The sequence below is a fragment of the Passer domesticus genome, chromosome 19 (assembly GCF_036417665.1).
Source record: "Passer domesticus isolate bPasDom1 chromosome 19, bPasDom1.hap1, whole genome shotgun sequence".
Taxonomy (NCBI): Eukaryota; Metazoa; Chordata; class Aves; order Passeriformes; family Passeridae; genus Passer; species Passer domesticus.
The window spans coordinates 9378527-9399571 of NC_087492.1; the positions used below are offsets into that span (position 1 = coordinate 9378527).

Below are 21045 nucleotides of genomic sequence, written 5' to 3' on the forward strand. Positions count from 1 at the left end.
CCCAGCCCATCCACCCGGCTGGATCTGCTGGCTCTGTCCCCACGGCCAGGTGTGCTGCCCATGGCCGTGGCAGGTCCCTGTGCACAGGACACCAGCTGGCAGGAGCTGGTCGGTCCCTGCTGCAGAGCTTGGTTTTTGGGAACTCCTTTCACAGGAGGCATACAACTCCCCACCAAGCGTGAGCTCAAATTGAAAACAGACACAGCTCATCAGATGTGCTTTCAGCAACCTTGGGACAGAGATGTGGGTGAGACAGGGCAGGCAAGGCAAGGAATGCAATACCCCCCAGGCCTGGGGCAAGCACTGGCCCTCCACAGCTGCCTTCTGCTCCCCGGCTCTGCCCAGCCCCGCCAGGCTCCTCTCCCCCAGCCCAGGTGCAGAGCCCTCCTTGCTGTGGCAGGGCTACGCTGCACCCCAGGAGCCAGGGATGTGTCCTCAGGGCCCTTACCTTTGGCTGTGCTGTGGCTCCTTGCTGGGGGGCATTGGCTGCAAATACGGCAGTGTCTCGGGATACCTGGGGAGGGCAGGAGTCACAGGGGTGTGACAGGGGACCAACAACCTGTTCCTGTTAGAGGCGGCACCCACAAACCCATGGGATTGTACCCCATGGCATCCCGCTGCCTGTAGCCCTTGGGATGAGTGCCCACAGCCCCTGCTGATGGGCAGGGCTGCAGAGGGGGCCCCCACATCAGCCCCTCCCCAGCAGACACTGGGACCCCTGTGCCCAGCAGGGTCACTGCTGGCACCCATCTCCCCCATGCCAGCCCCGCTGCCCCCATGCCCTGGTGCTACTCACTGGCCAGGAACCTGCACGGTGAGCATGCGGTCACAGGACAGGCACGTGAAAGGCACTGGCAGCTGCCTGAGGAGGGTGAGGGAAGAGGGCTGGCTGAGCTCCTGGGGCCACAGCCCTGCAGCACACAGGCAGCAGCTGGCGGGCAGCAGCCAGGCGCTGGGCAGCTCACGGCACAGGGTCACGGCATTTGCAGGCTGAACCGTGGGCTCTTGAGCCTCTTTCTCCCCATCCCCAGGGTGCTGGCTGAGGCCAGGGGAAGGCCACAGGCACCCATGTCACCATCCCAAGCAGCCCCTGCAGCGCTTGCAGCCCCTCTCGGGCACCAAAGTCCCCTGTGTGCATGGCAGGAGGGCAGGGCATGATCCAGCTCTGGGACACGGCGTGTCACAGCCCTGCCTGGGAGGAGCAGTTGCCCTCTCCCAGCCTGGCTTCTGGGAGCCTTTGCACCCACAGCCCCATTTTGCTTTGGGAGGGCTCTGTCCTGCAGGTGCCCTCTCCTTGTTCTTCCTTGCCTGTGTGCAACCTGCTGCTGGTGGAAGCAGAAGGTGCAGCTGCTTCATCTGCATCTCTGAGGTTCATTTAGCAGCAGAATTGGTGCCGTGGCAGGGGACCAGAGGGGCAGTGTGTGGGAGAGCTGGAGGGAATGGGACCATCACTGTCCCCAAAGCCATCAGTGTCTCCATCACACTCACTTCTTAATCCCAGCGGCGTTTTCACGCCTCAACCTATTCTCGAGAGCCTCCATGTTCCTGTTCCAGGACTTCTCCAGGTGTTTGCGGAAAGTCTTCAGCTCCAGGCGATCCAGCTGTGAACAGGTGCACAGCCTCAGCCAGCTGCCCCAGGAGGTGACATGGAGCTCTCCCGGGAAAAGCCTGGAGGGGGATCCTCAGAGGGATGCTGCCTCAGGCTGCCAAGTCCCAAAGGTGCCAGTTCCTCAAGGTGGGGATGAGGTACCCCTCACCTTCTCCTCCATTGAATCACTGAACTGCTGCTGCATCTTATTCCAGTGCTGCTCCTGGCCTGAAATCTGGCTCTGCAACTCCTCCATCCTCTCATCCAGCTCCTCCATGTTCTCTTCAAACTGGCTGCAATTGACCTTGCTGCCCAAGGCAGCTTTGTCCGCCTTCTAGCAGAAGGGAAGAGCAGGAGAGCGGTGGGGAAAGGGATGAGGAAGGACAGGCAGGGCCAGCGTGTGTGAGGGGAGAGGGAGGAGTGCTTCCCCCAGGCCAGCATGGCCCTTTCAGGCTGCTGTGGCCCCATTTGCCCCGTCAGCCTGGTGAGCTTGGTCCCACCATTTGGAGGGTGAGGGACCCCCTGAGCTCAGGAAATTCTCCCTCCCCACACCAGTTCTGCCCCCCATCCCCCAAGGGCAAGGGGCATTTGTCACCCTGCCCGGGAGCCCCTGGGCTGGTACAGAGGCCCCTCTAGACTGTACCATGTCCATTGCTGCCAGCATGTCCTGCTGATCTGCCTTCTCCTTCTGCAGCTTCTCCAGAGACTGGAACAGCATCTTTCAGCACAGAAAGGAACTCATGACACAGCAAGGTTGGAGCTGCCTCTTGAGGCACACCCCAGGAGCCGGGAGCACACCCCTCTCCCCGTACCCAGAAAACATCGGGGAAATGCACTTGGAACAAGCACAGTGCTGAGAGGAGGTCGTCAGCAGGAGATTCCTTGTGGTCCCCCACCTGGAGTCTTCCTGGTGGATGCTCTGACCCTAAATGGGGTGAGTTTCAGCCACACACCTCAATATCCCTCTGCTTTTGTTGAGAGTCCTTTTGGAGGCTCTTTGATGTAAAGTTGAGTTTCTCAAAGTCTTTTTGGATCTCCAAAAACTTGGCTTCCATTTGCTGTCTCAGCTCCTGATCCTGCTCCCAGGATGAAAGAACATAAGGTGCTGACCCAAGGGGGGGTCTGTTTGCTCCACAGGGGTAAACACACACGACTCAGTGGCCATGAGCCCACCATGTCAAGAGGACATTTGCATCAAGGCTTTAATTACTGTCCATGCCACTGACTGGTCCAGGCCAATTTGGGCAGTTTGGCTCTCCCATAAGATTACAGCACAGCACAACAGAGCAGGAAGATGTGGCATGGAGCTGCAACAGGACCGTGCCAGGAGTGGTGGGAGTGCTCCCCCAGGACCTCACCTGCTCATTCAGCTGGTCGGCTGTCTCATTCAGCATCTGCTCCAGCATGGCATTCCTCCTCTCCTGCTGCTCTCCCATCTTCTGCAGCTCACGCTTTGTCTCCTGCCGCAAAGCCCTGGCCAGTGGGATGGGGGCAAGGGCAGGGTTACCCCTGCAGGGCTGCTGGGCACCTTGTGCCCACAAACCAGGATGCAGCCAGACCATCTGGGCTCCCTTGCAGCCCCCCAGGGTATGAAACCCACTCCTGTCCTCTTACTCAATTTGCTGAGAGATCTCCTTACTGCTCTCTTCTTTCCACTTGGCTATATCCTTCCTCAGCTTTTTAAGGTCTTCCTCCAGCTTCTTCATCTGGAAAGGACAGTGACAGTAGAGTCAGGGCCCAGCCATCATGTTGTCCCAGAGTGTGGGCCCTTTAGCTGCATGGGCAGCCCCACGGTCCTCCACCTGGGCCTGAGGCCCTGACACCAAAAACTGATTGTGGAGCCACATTGAAGTTCCCCATGAGAGCCCAACAATTACATGACCCAACAGCTCACTAAGGCAAGAGACTCCTTAAGCTTCTTTATGTCTCCTTCCATGAGGAGCTGTGTTGTCTTTATCTTGTCAACCTCCTCACGCAGATCCTGGATGAGAGTCATGTCCTAGGAGAGAGCAGTGGTGGCAGTGAGCCTCTGGGAGGGTCAGTGGGGACCCGCAAGCCCTCGAGCCCTGCTGTGGTTTGTCAAGCACTGGGGACAGTGCAGGGCCAAGCTCAGCCAGGCTGGCAGGGCTCTGCAGGCAGCACGGTCCATGAATCTAGCAGGGCCAAGAGTGCTGAGCTTCCAACCAGCAGGGCAGAGGGTACGGGCTGCAGTCTCAGACCCAAAACTTGCTCCCAGCAGCAGCTCACCTGGTCCCGCGACATCAGGACCTTCTTCATTTCCTCCGACACATGACGCTGGCCAGCCTTTAACTTTTCAATCTCCTCCTGATGCTGGGAAACCATCAGGGTCTAGGAGAAAGCATTGTCAGAGACTTGTCTGTAGACAGTCTCTGTCTCAGACATGTTGGAAATATGACCTTGAGAACCACACACCTGTGCCTCCTGGAACTTCTTCATGTCCTCTGATATGCGGGAGAGTTCTGCCTTTATCCCACCAAATTCCTCGCGAAGAACCTGTAAAGCAGTTCAAGAATCAGGGATGTCAGAGGTGATGGCCTGGGAAGCAACACCCCAAAGAGCCCTACCCTGCCACGGGCAGCCCATGGCACAGCCAGGTGAGCAGGGAGAGTCCCAGTGCCACCTGCCCCAGCCGGGCTCAGTGCCAGAGCACTGAAGCCCATCCAGACAGCAAAGAGCCCCTGCCAGCGGCTCTGCCAGGGCAGTGAGGGCAGAGCCAAGCACGGCTGTGTGAGGAAGCAGAGAGGGGCTGTCTGCTGGGGGAGTGCCCAGGGGCGGGGAAGAGCCTCTACCTTGGACGTGTGTTTCTTATAGTCTTCCATCTCTTTCTTCATCTGTTTTATGTAAGTGGCCACATCAGCAAGTGAGGGGCCACTCAGCTGGCCTGGCCATGGCTCCTCACTTGTCAGGTACTGCACGTCCAGGTGCTCCAGCACAGCCTGCAGCAGTTTTCTCAAGGCTGCAAAGTGAACAGATCCCTTCTGGGGTGTCCCAATGGCGAGATCCAGCATCTGGGAGAGGCTGAGTGTGTCCAGGGATGTTGCCATGACTGCACACACTCTGTCCCTGATTTGTCACAAGCCTTCCTGCCCAGTTGGGCCTGTCTGGGATGAGCAAAATTGGTGACAAATGGGTTAAACAAAAGGCGTGATAGAAGCAATGAGCAAATGCGATAAGGAAAAGGATGAGTAGCCAGCAGGCTCCTTCCTCCTTCCTTGTCCCTTGCAGGACTGGAACCGGGTTGCTGGTGGCCCTCCTCATCACAACACCCGTTGCCAGGCAACGCACCACTCCGCTCCTGGTAACCAGTGGGTTCCAGACTCATGAAGTCATAGATTAATGGAGCCTTGGAATGGCTGGGGCTGGAAGGGACCTAAAAGATCATCTCGTTTCAGCCCCGGTCAGGGACAGGTCAAGGAACATTTTCCGCTAGACCAGGTTGCTGCAAGTGCCACCTAACCTGGTCTTGGACATTTCCAGGAATGGTGCAGACTGTGGCAAGGCATCACCACGCTCACAGGGAAGAATTTCTTCCCAATATCCCACCGATCTCTCCCCTCTCTCAGTGTGAAGCTGTTCCCATGTCAGGCCCTTGTGCAAAGTCCACCTCCAGCCCTTTTGTAGTCCTTTTATTTGCCAAAACATGCTCCAAGGTCTCCCAGGAGAGTACAGCCTCATTGTCTTTCTTTTTTATCCGTTGAAGATGTGTGTTACACCTAAGCCAGTTGCTTCACTGCTGCAAAGCCAGGGCCTGGTTTGGAGCATCCATTGGGATCAGCCTTTGCCAGGGAAGCAGTGGGGTGCTGTTCCTCATGCTGGGGGTGCAGGAGGAGCCCCGTGAGCCCCTGGCTGAGCTGTAGGGTTGTTGGGGCACAGACTCCTTTCTCCTCAGGAGTTCAGGGTAGAGAGTCTCCATGGGTGAAGCCCAACAGCAGTTAGGATGCAAAGTAATGAAGAGAATTATGGCATTGAGAATGGATGACCATTGATTCCTTTGTTTGCAAAAGACAGATAACTAAGTCAAAAGCTTTTTCTATGTGTGTGGCTCGAACTATCCGCTCCACTCGTCCTGAGGAGAATAAAGTAACGCCCAACTTGCCAAAACTAAAAGGATAGTCTTTGAGGATTTCATCTATCCTGGTTTTGGTGACAGTTGCTAATGACCCAGGTGGAACTTTCCTCCTTCTTTTGCTCCATGGATTGATGGGATCAAGAGGACTCCGGTGCACTCCAAAGATTTTTCCGGGAGATCCTCTGATGCCCTAATCCAGTGAGTTCAAGGCAAAGAGCCCTGGGATTATAGGAAGGTCATTCAGACACACTATTAACTCCTGGTGGAGGAATTGTGGTAATGGCAAAAGTGGGGGAAGAGGCTGAGAGAGGGCATGCTCAGAATGTTCAGCAGGGAAGGCTGGACAAGTATTTCCCTCCTGCACATCCCTGGTGGGAGGAGGGGGAAAACACTGTCACTGTGTTGGTGTGCACCAATGGAATTCCAGGGAAATCAAGACACTGGAACCAGTAAGGATTCAGTTGGAGCCTGATGGAAGACTGGTCAGGCAGAACAATTATTCTTTGAAGTTAGAAGGTAGAAGAGGGTTAGAAGAATGAATTGCTAAATTTTGGAAGATGGGTCACTAAGGGAATGTGAGTCACAATATAGCACTCCTCTCCTGCCAGTAAAGGAAGCACACACTAAGGAACACAGGCCAGTACAAGATGTCAGAGCTGTCAAGGAAATAGTGTGAGACTGGTGTGAGACCCAGTGGCAGCAAGGCCTTATGCACTCTTCACCTCAGTTAAGGAAACTGATGAGTCCACTGTTGTGGATGTTAAGGATGATTCTTTCTGCATTGCCTTTGAAACTGAAAGTCAACTCTTGTTTCTGGAACGTTCCTTGATGGGCCATGAAAACCAATTGAGGTGCACTGTTCTTCCTCCAGGGTTCAAAAATCACCCCACATTATTTGAGAAATGTCTCAATTTGAGACAAGTTAGGAGGAAACATCTCCTCTAACGAAAACAGGTTTTGGCACGCCTTGCCTCCCACAGCAAGGAAATTTTTGGAAGAAAGTGAAAAAAGCTGTTTATTTAACACACAGTGTGCAGGCAGGCATGGGAAAAAGAATGAATAATGTTAGATATTCAAGCCTTCTCATTGTGGGGTAGGCTGGTGGATTCAGAGCTCTTTCTGTAGGCGTGGCTCGGCTCCTCCCGAGTCCAGAGCCGGGATGTGCATCCCAAGGCCTCCCCTGCGGGCCAAGGCACAGGGCTGCCGGCGATGTTCTGGTGCTTCAGACCAGGGAAAAGCAAAAACCGTTCCAGGAGAAGAAGCCACAGTCCTGGAAAAACTTCTGCCATTGTCAAAGAAACAAGAAGCCAGCTGAAAGCCGAGATGTACTCCCTCTGTCTGTGCTGCACAACACAGCTGAGGGAGCCTGGGGGAGGATGTTGGAAAACCACACCAAAAGAATTCCACTGGCTTTGCACCCCTCTCTCAGACCTAGCTTAAAGTTACAGGACCCATGTCTGGGCATAAAGCAGACAATAGGAGACACAGTATCATGCTGTCACCCTGTCATGGTTTGACTCTGCCACAGTGCCCGTGCCTCCATGAATATACACTTTCTCTGGTGGCTTCTGTGAGATGTGATCAGGAACAGAGCAAAGCAGGCTCCAACTCAGGAATAAAGGAAACTAATTTTATTAATTACAACATCTAAAAAGGAACAAACAAAAAACTAAGAATGAAAACCCTCCAAATCCATTCCTCCTCCTCCTCCTCTCCATTTTCTCCACAGAATGAAATAACACCATAGATTTCCACCACATCACGATCTCTCACATAATCAGTCCATCATCACCCCTCAAGTAATCAACCCTCAAATCCATCAGAGAGAGAGGAGTCCCCCCTTGCACCATAGGCTTCCCCCAGAAACACAATTGAAACCTCTTGTGTTTCCGTGTCACTCGTGGCACCACCCAGAGAACATCGGCCCTCGTGACTTCTTCCCTCCATGTCCAGGGCTCTCACCACTGCACATGGGCCAGGACTGCTTTTAGGGCTCCCCGTTTAAGGATGCTCCACTCAGTTCCAAAAGCAGCAGTCTCTCAAATTCAGGACACCAGTCCCCCCCAGATTTAAACCCCTGGGGCCGAGGGGCCTCATGAACAGAGATCTTCCCCTCCTGGAGACAGAGGGCATCCCACACCCTCCTCAGCCATCTCTGTTCACGCCACTGCTTCACTCTTGACTCCAAGGCATTGCCTCCCCCTAAATACAGTCTCTGAGTCACAGGAAGAACATGGGTCTGTCCATGGCCATACAAGAAAGAGTCCAGCTCAAGGCCAATCCATCATCTCTGCCCACCTAGGATTCTTCTCACCTCTTCTGACATCTCTCACGTGCACCAACTTTCCTCACACTTGCCCATTTCTTCATACTTCACCTTTATCTTCTCATTCTCATTCAGGAGGATCAGTATTTGTAAGGTTTCCATTATTTTACAAAGGGGTTAAAATCTGGGCCTCTGCCTGCCCAGAACTCCCACAGCTGCCGGGCACCTTCTCTCGCCGCATCCCCCACTTCTGGCCGGCCGTGCTGCCAGTCCATGATACTGAATTCCAAGGCAGCACAGGCACTGGCTCTCTCTCTCTCTGTCTCCCGTGGGGTAGGAGGGGGGCCCGATGCTTCTCAGTCTCCTCCACCCTTCCATCTTGCAAGGCCTTCACTCCCCTCCTCTGCCCGAGGCTCCGGCCTACCTCACCCGGCCGCATGGCTTCCCTCCCCCAGCCAGCCCAGGCTGGGCAGGGGAGCTCTGAGCTCCTTTACAGACTGAAACTAAGAGAGAGTTCTCCTGGCAGTTCTTGCTTTTAACCCCCTGTGTTCTCAGAGGCAGTCCATACCTTCGGTGGCCAAACCAGGTGCCAATATTCAAATCCAAGCACTGATTGGTTTGACCACAACCTCCCAAAAAACTCACTTCCGTCTTAACCCACGACACACCCCAAGACAAAAACCAATTGACAAAAGAATTGGAGGTACGGTGTTGCGCTTTGAATTTATCTTATTGATTCCTTTTTAAGTGCATCGTTCTGTCCTCGTGCCCTCATGTTCTCCCTGAGATGGTTTACTCCTGGGTTTTACCCTCCCTCAAAGCTGCCCCTCATGTCATTCTCCACCCCTTGTTCCAGCTCTTTCCCTGCCTGTCAAGGCAACCGAGCCCCTTATTCCTGAACCTTCTCTGCCCCTTAACTCTCAGGCCAATCCCTGTTCGCAACATCCCTTTGGAATCCCCCTACTCCTGGAAGCCCCATTGCACATGTGAGCCATCCTCTCCACCCTCCTACCCCAACTGGCCCCAGATGCTTGATGTAATCCCCTCACTCCTCCCCTGAGGATTCCCTATTGGTTTGCTGTTTGTATCCACCCCCTGATTTGTATCTGTACAAAGCCCCTTGCACAGGAGTGCCTGGGGCTCTTTGTGTGAGCTCCTTTCTCCTGGAATAAGCTGTTCCTTGTGGAACATCTAGACAGACAGCTTTCTCCTCTGCCTGGTTCCTGATGTGGCTTCTATCTGGCATCTTAGAGCAAGTGGCTGTAAAGGTTCTGTCTCTGGTAAATCCCCATACCCAGGCAGATCCCTATTGCTGGTGGGGTGCTGGAGTTCTAAGAGCTGGCCAGGGCTCTGGCAGTCACTTCAGAATGGGAAAAGGAGAATGAAGATACCCCTTTGCTGCAGTATGCAGGTGATACTTTAATTGCTAATGGAACTCATGCTGGATGCATTGAAATGACTCTTAAGTTTCCTGAACATTCTGAGACAAGCCAGTTACAGGGTATCCAAGAAGAAGGCCCAAAGTGTCAAAGAAGTGCCCTAATGCCAAACCTACCTGAGGCTCATTTCCCAGGGACAGCAAAGCCTTGCAACCAAAAGGGTGGAGGGGATTTGTGAAACTCCAGAGCCAAGGTCTGTTTGCAAGTTAGGAATATTTCTAGGAATGGGTGGTTGGTGTGGGCTCAGGATTTTTAATTCTGGCCTATGGGTAAGACCTTTATATGAGACCCTGAGAATCGCCCAAGGAGGTGCTACACCAAGGAGGTGCTACAGTGGACCCCAGAATGCCAGAGGCTTTCAGAGACCCCAAGAGAGCTCTAATGCCAGCCCAGCACAGGCATTACCTGACTTGAGCAAGCCTCTTGAGCAGATTGTTCATGAGCACTGACGTGTTGCACTACGGGTGTTAGCTCAGAGGTTATGCACATGGAAAAGGGCCATAAGATATTTTTCCAAACAAGTGGACAGTGTAAGTTAAGGGATGTCCCTTAACTGCCTTTGACTTGGAGCAGGAGCTGCGCTTTAATCCAAGAAGCCCCGAATGGACCATGGGCCAGATAATGACTGCTCATGTTCCCCCCTTGGTCCTCTCTGTTCTAGAACACAAAGGAGGCCACTGGTGACCCCCAAGTCGAATGCTGAAGTATCAAGTTGTCTTGTTGGAGCAGGATGATGGGGAACTGCAAACAACTCCTTTGCCTTGCACCCTGGAATCTGTACCAGAAAGTCAAGAAGCCTCACAACATGCCTGTGTTCCAACGACTGAGCAGCTTCACTCCAGCAGAGGAGATCCTCTGGTAGAAGATCCGGCCTCGCAATTGTCCACAGGTGGGAGCAGCTTTGTGAGCAAAGGAAAGCAGAAGTTTGGCTGTGCAGTAGGGCCCAATCCAAGCCGTCCCATTACCTCTTACCACCTCTGCACACAGGGCTGAGCTGCTCAGCCTATGGCAGCCTGGAATTGTCTCAGGGGAAGAATGGGAACACATGGGCTAATGCTAACCGTGCCTTTGGAGCAGTACCTGCCCATGGAGCTCTCTGGAACAAAGGAGGGCTCCGTTCAGCACAAGGATCCTCTGTCAAAGGTGGAGACATTACCAGACAATTACTAGAATGTGTTCAGGTACCAGCCCAAGTGGCTCTCATGCATTGTAAAGCTCATCCATTAGGAAATACATCAGTTAGTGTAGGAAACCGACTGGCAGATAAAGCTGCTAAAGGGCTGGCAGAGAAAAGCATCCCAATAGTTGCTGTACCAAAATGTGTGACCTTTCAAATGTAACCCCAGAATAACAAGCCCAAGACAAAATGCTGGCAAAATTGAATGGCCCTGGATCTAAAATAGTATAAGTTTTGCCAAAAAGTTTTACTAAGTAGTTTAATAGGAATTATTGCATTTTAGTGTCTTAAGTCTTTCTAAATATCCAATGATTTAATGGAAGTAATCCTAAATGAAATAATTAAGAGTAGTTTCAAAAGGGGGAATTGTTGGAAATGATATAACTTTTTAATTCGCTATTCCAGTTATTTGTTTTCGTTAACTCTGTTAATAATGGCTTCACTTAATCATAAGCAGTGCAGTTTTCTACTGAAGCATGTAGCAAGATTTTATTCAAACTGCTGTTAGTGGAACATTATTTGGGAAAATAACTGAACTTTTAAGTTTTGCTAAATGAACTTGACGTGATTCAGTGAAAAAAGATTGGGATAGAGAAATGGGGCTAAGAACTGGACACCAGGAATACAGAATTTGTAGAGTGTGAGGACAAGGTGTGGAAACCAGCGGTAAAGAAGAAACGAACAAGGAGAATTCCACTCTTCATGTACTGAAAACAATATCTGGACTAATTAAATTAAAAGTGGACCAATTAACATTGTTATCACAACCAGAAAGAAATAAAGACTTGAATTTCATATTAGGGATTAGGCATTCTTTACTGCAAAGCCAGATGTATGGGGGATGGCTGCACAGAGAGTACATGCTGTGTACAGGAAAAGCCCCTGTTGAAATACTGTATTTGTCATCATATTCATAACTATTCTCAGAAGAAACATACATATGGCAATAATTTCCCCCAAGACATGACTATACATTCCCTCCCCTCAGCACATGCACTCTTCTGCCCTGGGAGTCTCCTTGGCAGTCTCGGGTGGTCGGTGAACCCACAGTCATACCTGACCACGTGGTGAAATGGTGCTTCTTTGCAAATGAGGAGAAAAGTTGGTACAGCTGGCCAGTTATTTAATTAGCGAAAGCTTAGATCGATGGGCTGTAGATTGACTCCCCTCCTTGGTAAAAGTTTATCCTGCTTTTGATGGTGTGGTTCCATGGACTTGGCAAAATGAGCATAGTGTGGAGCCCGCCAGGAGCAAGCAATTGTTCATCTGGCAGCAGCATGAGAACTGAGAAATGAAAAACAAATGGATGATAGGAGATTAATGAATGAAGAGAAATATGTAATTTACAGGCAATGAGCATTAACTTGTTTTGCTGAAAATACATAGTGAAAAATTTAGAGAGTGGGTGTGCATTCTGAGTGGAGCTATTCCTATGTACCCCAGAGCTGGGAATAAAGTAATGCCTGATAACTAATAGTAAAAATAGTGTAGGACACTTTGATTTATCCCAGTGTTTTCAGAGGCAATGGGAAAAGGCTGTGTGTGTCTTTCAGAAGGTTTTTTATTAACGTAATACAATGAAAATGTTATTTCTCAGACAACAATTGTCCCAGAGTTTACTCTCTGCTGAGACGACGTCCCTGGTGGAGCACTGGGTTCCCAGTCCTGTCCAGCTACTTGAGGGCTGTCGAAGTCTCCCGGGGCTGGAGTGGCTGGAGGAGCCCTGGTGCCCTGGAGACGTGTCGGGGGGCCGTGCCTGGCCGGTGATGCCGAGAGGTGGCAGGGCCTGGGGGGAGAGGCAAGGCTGAGCCCCCAGGCCCCGGGGCTGCCCCGTCTGGGTCAGCTCAGCCAGCTCAGAACGGGGCAGCAGGAGGGTCACCTGCTTGGCCAGAGACCCGCAGGGAGCAGGTGCAGACCCAGCAGACAGCCAGTCTCTTGTCCCCCTGCTCCCCGTGCCCTGACAGGGCCACACCTGGCTCATCCAGTGTCCTGGTCACCACAGGAAGCTGGTCATTGCGGCCCCTTGGCATGTGTCCACCCCTGCCCAGCAGCTGGGTCACTCTGGGCTGGGAAGGAGAGAGCAGCTGGCTGAAAGGTAGGGTCCAGTCCAGCATTCCCTAGCAACCCTCCCAAAGCAGCTGTGCCCGAGGAAACTGAAGGCACAAATTCACCCAGGATCCTCAGCATCGCCCGGCCCGCCCCCAGTACACGTGCCATGTCCTCACCTTCATCATCCCTACCTTGTTGGGGCGGGTCACGAGTCCCTGCAGAAATGCACTCGTACGGGGAGAATCCTGAACAGGTGGCAGTTTGAAACTGCTGCTCTGATGGTCGCCAGAGCTCTGTGGCACATGGGAGCCACCGCCACGGACCACTGGCCTCCTGTGGGATGGGGCAGAGGATCCTCAGTGCCCAGCCCTGTGGCACCCTGGGCACCACCCTGCTGTGCCAGGGAGGGGACTGGCACTGCTGCCTGCAGGGGCACGTCCCTGCCAGCTCCTGTCCACCTGCTGCAGGAGCCCCAAGCCCATCCACCCGGCTGGATCTGCTGGCTCTGTCCCCACGGCCAGGTGTGCTGGCCATGGCCGTGGCAGGTCCCTGTGCACAGGACACCAGCTGGCAGGAGCTGGTCGGTCCCTGCTGCAGAGCTTGGTTTTTGGGAACTCCTTTCACAGGAGGCATACAACTCCCCACCAAGCGTGAGCTCAAATTGAAAACAGACACAGCTCATCAGATGTGCTTTCAGCAACCTTGGGACAGAGATGTGGGTGAGAGAGGGCAGGCAAGGCAAGGAATGCAATACCCCCCAGGCCTGGGGCAAGCACTGGCCCTCCACAGCTGCCTTCTGCTCCCCAGCTCTGCCCAGCCCCGCCAGGCTCCTCTCCCCCAGCCCAGGTGCAGAGCCCTCCTTGCTGTGGCAGGGCTACGCTGCACCCCAGGAGCCAGGGATGTGTCCTCAGGGCCCTTACCTTTGGCTGTGCTGTGGCTCCTTGCTGGGGGGCATTGGCTGCAAATACGGCAGTGTCTCGGGATACCTGGGGAGGGCAGGAGTCACAGGGGTGTGACAGGGGACCAAAAACCTGTTCCTGTTAGAGGCGGCATCCACAAACCCATGGGATTGTACCCCATGGCATCCCGCTGCCTGTAGCCCTTGGGATGAGTGCCCACAGCCCCTGCTGATGGGCAGGGCTGCAGAGGGGGCCCCCACATCAGCCACTCCCCAGCAGACACTGGCACCCCTGTGCCCAGCAGGGTCACTGCTGGCACCCATCTCCCCCATGCCAGCCCCGCTGCCCCATGCCCTGGTGCCACTCACTGGCCAGGAACCTGCACGGTGAGCATGCGGTCACAGGACAGGCACGTGAAAGGCACTGGCAGCTGCCTGAGGAGGGTGAGGGAAGAGGGCTGGCTGAGCTCCTGGGGCCACAGCCCTGCAGCACACAGGCAGCAGCTGGCGGGCAGCAGCCAGGCGCTGGGCAGCTCACGACACAGGGTCACGGCGTTTGCAGGCTGAACCGTGGGCTCTTGAGCCTCTTTCTCCCCATCCCCAGGGTGCTGGCTGAGGCCAGGGGAAGGCCACAGGCACCCATGTCACCATCCCAAGCAGCCCCTGCAGCGCTTGCAGCCCCTCTCGGGCACCAAAGTCCCCTGTGTGCGTGGCAGGAGGGCAGGGCATGATCCAGCTCTGGGACACGGCGTGTCACAGCCCTGCCTGGGAGGAGCAGTTGCCCTCTCCCAGCCTGGCTTCTGGGAGCCTTTGCACCCACAGCCCCATTTTGCTTTGGGAGGGCTCTGTCCTGCAGGTGCCCTCTCCTTGTTCTTCCTTGCCTGTGTGCAACCTGCTGCTGGTGGAAGCAGAAGGTGCAGCTGCTTCATCTGCATCTCTGAGGTTCATTTAGCAGCAGAATTGGTGCCGTGGCAGGGGACCAGAGGGGCAGTGTGTGGGAGAGCTGGAGGGAATGGGACCATCACTGTCCCCAAAGCCATCAGTGTCTCCATCACACTCACTTCTTAATCCCAGCGGCGTTTTCACGCCTCAACCTATTCTCGAGAGCCTCCATGTTCCTGTTCCAGGACTTCTCCAGGTGTTTGCGGAACGTCTTCAGCTCCAGGCGATCCAGCTGTGAACAGGTGCACAGCCTCAGCCAGCTGCCCCAGGAGGTGACATGGAGCTCTCCCGGGAAAAGCCTGGAGGGGGATCCTCAGAGGGGTGCTGCCTCAGGCTGCCAAGTCCCAAAGGTGCCAGTTCCTCAAGGTGGGGATGAGGTACCCCTCACCTTCTCCTCCATTGAATCACTGAACTGCTGCTGCATCTTATTCCAGTGCTGCTCCTGGCCTGAAATCTGGCTCTGCAACTCCTCCATCCTCTCATCCAGCTCCTCCATGTTCTCTTCAAACTGGCTGCAATTGACCTTGCTGCCCAAGGCAGCTTTGTCCGCCTTCTAGCAGAGGGGAAGAGCAGGAGAGCGGTGGGGAAAGGGATGAGGAAGGACAGGCAGGGCCAGCGTGTGTGAGGGGAGAGGGAGGAGTGCTTCCCCCAGGCCAGCATGGCCCTTTCAGGCTGCTGTGGCCCCATTTGCCCCGTCAGCCTGGTGAGCTTGGTCCCACCATCTGGAGGGTGAGGGACCCCCTGAGCTCAGGAAATTCTCCCTCCCCACACCAGTTCTGCCCCCCAGCCCCCAAGGGCAAGGGGCATTTGTCACCCTGCCCAGGAGCCCCTGGGCTGGTACAGAGGCCCCTCTAGACTGTACCATGTCCATTGCTGCCAGCATGTCCTGCTGATCTGCCTTCTCCTTCTGCAGCTTCTCCAGAGACTGGAACAGCATCTTTCAGCACAGAAAGGAACTCATGACACAGCAAGGTTGGAGGTGCCTCTTGAGGCACACCCCAGGAGCCGGGAGCACACCCCTCTCCCCGTACCCAGAAAATATCGGGGAAATGCACTTGGAACAAGCACAGTGATGAGAGGAGGTCGTCAGCAGGAGATTCCTTGTGGTCCCCCACCTGGAGTCTTCCTGGTGGATGCTCTGACCCTAAATGGGGTGAGTTTCAGCCACACACCTCAATATCCCTCTGCTTTTGTTGAGAGTCCTTTTGGAGGCTCTTTGATGTAAAGTTGAGTTTCTCAAAGTCTTTTTGGATCTCCAAAAACTTGGCTTCCATTTGCTGTCTCAGCTCCTGATCCTGCTCCCAGGATGAAAGAACATAAGGTGCTGACCCAAGGGGGGGTCTGTCTGCTCCACAGGGGTAAACACACACGACTCAGTGGCCATGAGCCCACCATGTCAAGAGGACATTTGCATCAAGGCTTTAATTACTGTCCATGCCACTGACTGGTCCAGGCCAATTTGGGCAGTTTGGCTCTCCCATAAGATTACAGCACAGCACAACAGAGCAGGAAGATGTGGCATGGAGCTGCAACAGGACCGTGCCAGGAGTGGTGGGAGTGCTCCCCCAGGACCTCACCTGCTCATTCAGCTGGTCGGCTGTCTCATTCAGCATCTGCTCCAGCATGGCATTCCTCCTCTCCTGCTGCTCTCCCATCTTCTGCAGCTCACGCTTTGTCTCCTCCAGCAAAGCCCTGGCCAGCGGGATGGGGGCAAGGGCAGGGTTACCCCTGCAGGGCTGCTGGGCACCTTGTGCCCACAAACCAGGATGCAGCCAGACCATCTGGGCTCCCTTGCAGCCCCCCAGGGTATGAAACCCACTCTTGTCCTCTTACTCAATTTGCTGAGAGATCTCCTTACTGCTCTCTTCTTTCCACTTGGCTATATCCTCCCTCAGCTTTTTAAGGTCTTCCTCCAGCTTCTTCATCTGGAAAGGACAGTGACAGTAGAGTCGGGGCCCAGCCATCATGTTGTCCCAGAGTGTGGGCCCTTTAGCTGCATGGGCAGCCCCACGGTCCTCCACCTGGGCCTGAGGCCCTGACACCAAAAACTGATTGTGGAGCCACATTGAAGTTCCCCATGAGAGCCCAAAGATTACATGACCCAACAGCTCACTAAGGCAAAAGACTCCTTAAGCTTCTTTATGTCTCCTTCCATGAGGAGCTGTGTTGTCTTTATCTTGTCAACCTCCTCACGCAGATCCTGGATGAGAGTCATGTCCTAGGAGAGAGCAGTGGTGGCAGTGAGCCTCTGGGAGAGTCAGTGGGGACCCGCAAGCCCTCGAGCCCTGCTGTGGTTTGCCAAGCACTAGGGACAGTGCAGGGCCAAGCTCAGCCAGGCTGGCAGGGCTCTGCAGGCAGCACGGTCCATGAATCTAGCAGGGCCAAGAGTGCTGAGCTTCCAACCAGCAGGGCAGAGGGTACGGGCTGCAGTCTCAGACCCAAAACTTGCTCCCAGCAGCAGCTCACCTGGTCCCGCGACATCAGGACCTTCTTCATTTCCTCCGACACATGACGCTGGCCAGCCTTTAACTTTTCAATCTCCTCCTGATGCTGGGAAACCATCAGGGTCTAGGAGAAAGCATTGTCAGAGACTTGTCTGTAGACAGTCTCTGTCTCAGACATGTTGGAAATATGACCTTGAGAACCACACACCTGTGCCTCCTGGAACTTCTTCATGTCCTCTGATATGCGGGAGAGTTCTGCCTTTATCCCACCAAATTCCTCGCGAAGAACCTGTAAAGCAGTTCAAGAATCAGGGATGTCAGAGGTGATGGCCTGGGAAGCAACACCCCAAAGAGCCCTACCCTGCCACGGGCAGCCCATGGCACAGCCAGGTGAGCAGGGAGAGTCCCAGTGCCACCTGCCCCAGCCGGGCTCAGTGCCAGAGCACTGAAGCCCATCCAGACAGCAAAGAGCCCCTGCCAGCGGCTCTGCCAGGGCAGTGAGGGCAGAGCCAAGCACGGCTGTGTGAGGAAGCAGAGAGGGGCTGTCTGCTGGGGGAGTGCCCAGGGGCGGGGAAGAGCCTCTACCTTGGACGTGTGTTTCTTATACTCTTTCATCTCCTTCTTAAATTCTTTCACTTCAGCAGCCACATCAGCAAGTGAGGGGCCACTCAGCTGGCCTGGCCACGGCTCCTGGCTGGTCAGGTACTGCACGTCCAGGTGCTCCAGCACAGCCTGCAGCAGTTTTCTCATGGCTGCAAAGTGAACAGATCCATTCTGGGGTGTCCCAATGGCGAGATCCAGCATCTGGGAGAGGCTGAGTGTGTCCAGGGATGTTGCCATGACTGCACACACACTGTCCCTGATTTGGCACAAGCCTTCCTGCCTAGTTGGGTCTGTCAGGGATGAGAAAAATTGGTGACAAATGGGTTAAACAAAAGGCGTGATAGAAGCAATGAGCAAAAGCAATAAAGAAAACGTGGCGTAGCCAGCAGGCTCCTTCCTCCCTCCTTGTCCCTTGCAGGACTGGAACCGGGTTGCTGGTGGCCCTCCTCATCACAACACCCGTTGCCAGGCAACGCACCACTCCGCTCCTGGTAACCAGTGGGTTCCAGACTCATGAAGTCATAGATTAATGGAGCCTTGGAATGGCTGGGGCTGGAAGGGACCTAAAAGATCATCTCGTTTCAGCCCCGGTCAGGGACAGGTCAAGGAACATTTTCCGCTAGACCAGGTTGCTGCAAGTGCCACCTAACCTGGTCTTGGACATTTCCAGGAATGGTGCAGACTGTGGCAAGGCATCACCACGCTCACAGGGAAGAATTTCTTCCCAATATCCCATCGATCTCTCCCCTCTCTCAGTGTGAAGCTGTTCCCATGTCAGGCCCTTGTGCAAAGTCCACCTCCAGCCCTTTTGTAGTCCTTTTATTTGCCAAAACATGCTCCAAGGTCTCCCAGGAGAGTACAGCCTCATTGTCTTTCTTTTTTATCCGTTGAAGATGTGTGTTACACCTAAGCCAGTTGCTTCACTGCTGCAAAGCCAGGGCCTGGTTTGGAGCATCCATTGGGATCAGCCTTTGCCAGGGAAGCAGTGGGGTGCTGTTCCTCCTGCTGGGGGTGCAGGAGGAGCCCCGTGAGCCCCTGGCTGAGCTGTAGGGTTGTTGGGGCACAGACTCCTTTCTCCTCAGGAGTTCAGGGCAGAGAGTCTCCGTGGGTGAAGCCTTTGTACCATCTCCTCCAAGTCAGGTTTTATGTCAGCTTGACAGTCCATAAAGAAGACAATGAAATCATTTCTCCTGCCAATGTCCCCAAGATTGTGTGGGAAGACAAGCCAAGTTCTTCCCTTGAACACCTGCCATCCACCCCCACCTGCCCCTTTCCAAAACACGCTCCGTTCACCCCTTCTCCTTCCTGCTTCAAAACTCTACAGCAGCAACCTTTGGGTGAGGGGATACAGAGCTGACTTATGAGCCAGCAGAGGAAATAAACCATTGAGGACTCTCAAATCGGCTTTCAAGCATTGGGAAACCTGACAACATGGAAAGGGAATATATTTCCTGCACCCTGACCTTGTCAGCCACCTTCTGCTGTTTCTTTGTCCGACATGTGAACATGGGAGACGCCTGCAAATCCTCTCTGGCACATCTTCTTAGCTTTAAGGTCTCTAATCACTATTGCCTTCGTTTGTTTTTTTCACCTTTCAAGATTTTTTCTTGTCCCTAATTTCTTGAGCTGTTTATTGCATACAGTATGAGAAAGAAAACCAGTATCAAAGGCACTGTCTGCAGTAGTGACCAAGTGAAGTTAATCTCCAGGGACATGACAAGGCTTGTAATAAGCAGCACATCTAGGGAAAAGTAGAGCAAAGTAAGTTCATTTCAGTGCTGTGTTGTTTATTGCTCAAATATGTCTTGTAAGAGACATAGGAAGATGAAATAAGAGCAGTGAAGAACAACAAGAACAAGAAGTGAACAATGAATCATGAACATGAAATAAGAACAATGAATAAAGAACAATGAAATAGGAATAGGAAGTTAGAATAAAAAAGAAGAACCAATAATTTAGAACATTAATACAGAACATAAATTAAGAATGGAGAACATGAATTAAGCTGGCTTGTCTGCCTTCTTCACTTTTTTCTTTGGAGGCTCCATTCCAGCTGGAGACCTTGGCTGTGGATGTTGTCTTCTGTATGGGTGAAAGAAGGACAGGATGGAGTTAATTCAGAGAACCCACTCAGCCCGCCCAGCACAGAGGGCACTACAAATCCCTCCGTGTGACCAGCCAGGGCAGAGCTCTGCGCTCCAGAGGGCATTTCCACAGGGAGCAGTGGGTGAGTACAGGGCAGGGAGTGGGCGCTCCTTGCCAGCAACGGGGAGAGCAAAGGGGGAGCAGCTCGGCAAGAGGGAGAGGCTCCATGCTCTGGTTCTTGCACGCTGATGGGGAGCAGTGGCACCGGTGCCCTTCAGGGGCACTTGCCACCTCTGAGCACCAGCTGCTCATGCCCTGTCGTCTGGCTCAGCCCAGCCAGGCCCCTGCCCCAGGGACCAGGAGTGAAACTTGGCTCACGCAGTCGTTGGCTGCTTTGCCCTGCCCAAAACTACCCTGTGTTTGACTTGTCCACAGCAGATCCAGGGGGAAAGGGCAGGTTGTCGACCCCTCTGGCAAGCAGGGAGCAGGCTGATGCTGCCCAGCATGCTGGGTGCCCTCCTGCAGCTCACAGGCTGCTGTTAACTGCGGTGCTGGTGCCACGGGAGGGATGGTCACATTTCTTCTTTTCTTCTTGTCCCTTTCTACCAGCTCAGTGTCTTCTGCTCCTTGCTTTCCTGCTCATTTTGGCTTCACCAGGCCGTTTTGTGCACACACAAAGCCTAAACATCTTCAAGAAATCTCCCTCTAGTACTTCAGAGAGTGTTCTGAAGGAAAATGGTAGTAGGATCCCAGGACATCGGGTGTTATGTGCACATGTACAGTACCCAGCCAGCTCTGGGCAGGGCAGCAGCATGCACTGTCCCTCGCCCTGGCCCTGCTACAGGATGGACTGTGGTGCAGGTCACCTGTCACCGAAATTCAGGAATAAAAATTAACAAAAATGCAGTATTCAGAATCAGGCATTTCTTTATTGCGAAGCCCAACTACAGCTGTGCATGCAGAGGTGAGAGCTCCACCAAAGTGCAGGCATGGTTCCAGATGGTATAAGTATTTATTACCCACGGCATTTATTTATTTCTTTATTACCCATAAGCATTTATGACACGTTCTACTTTAGGTGTCCACAGAGCCCCATCAATACCTTGGGCCGCCTTGATTTGTTACTGCGCTCTCAAGGTACCACTGACTGCCACATTAACTGCCATGAACTGCCATGAACTGCCATGAACTGGCCGAAGGTTTTATTGCTGCAAGCCATGGTGAGTGACAAGCATGCCTGCAGTGTCTCCTTTCTCCCGTCAGAGCACAGACATTCCTGGGTGCTGGGCTCCGTGCCAGCCCCGGCACACGGCGCTGCTCTGCGGCAATGGGGACACGGGGAAGCGCTGCCCGCCGTGTGTCCCCCGTGTGTCCCCCCATGTCCCCCTGTGCTCCCCCGCCTAGGGAGCTGCTCTTGCCCGGCACGGCCGGGCCCAGCCGCCGGGTCTCGCCGGCACTGGGCAG

The 21045-nt window shown here is 53.8% G+C and overlaps 2 protein-coding genes across 2 annotated transcripts in view; both read right to left on the minus strand.

Moving 5' to 3' along the window:
- Positions 1–2643, minus strand: part of LOC135283899 (centrosome-associated protein CEP250-like) — a 181896-nt gene extending 179253 nt beyond the window's left edge. Inside the window, exons 1-3 of the mRNA XM_064395048.1 lie at positions 2542–2643; positions 1489–1601; positions 449–514 (exon numbers count right to left, since the gene is read on the minus strand). Coding sequence (XP_064251118.1) covers positions 449–514; positions 1489–1601; positions 2542–2643 — 281 coding nt within the window. The remainder of the gene's footprint in view (positions 1–448; positions 515–1488; positions 1602–2541) is intronic.
- Positions 2644–2951: 308 nt separating this feature from the next.
- Positions 2952–21045, minus strand: part of LOC135283848 (uncharacterized) — a 250559-nt gene continuing 232465 nt past the window's right edge. The window contains exons 4-5 of the mRNA XM_064394972.1: positions 16563–16667; positions 2952–3294 (exon numbers count right to left, since the gene is read on the minus strand). Of these exons, the coding sequence (XP_064251042.1) occupies positions 3199–3294; positions 16563–16667 (201 nt within the window). The 3' untranslated portion in view covers positions 2952–3198. The remainder of the gene's footprint in view (positions 3295–16562; positions 16668–21045) is intronic.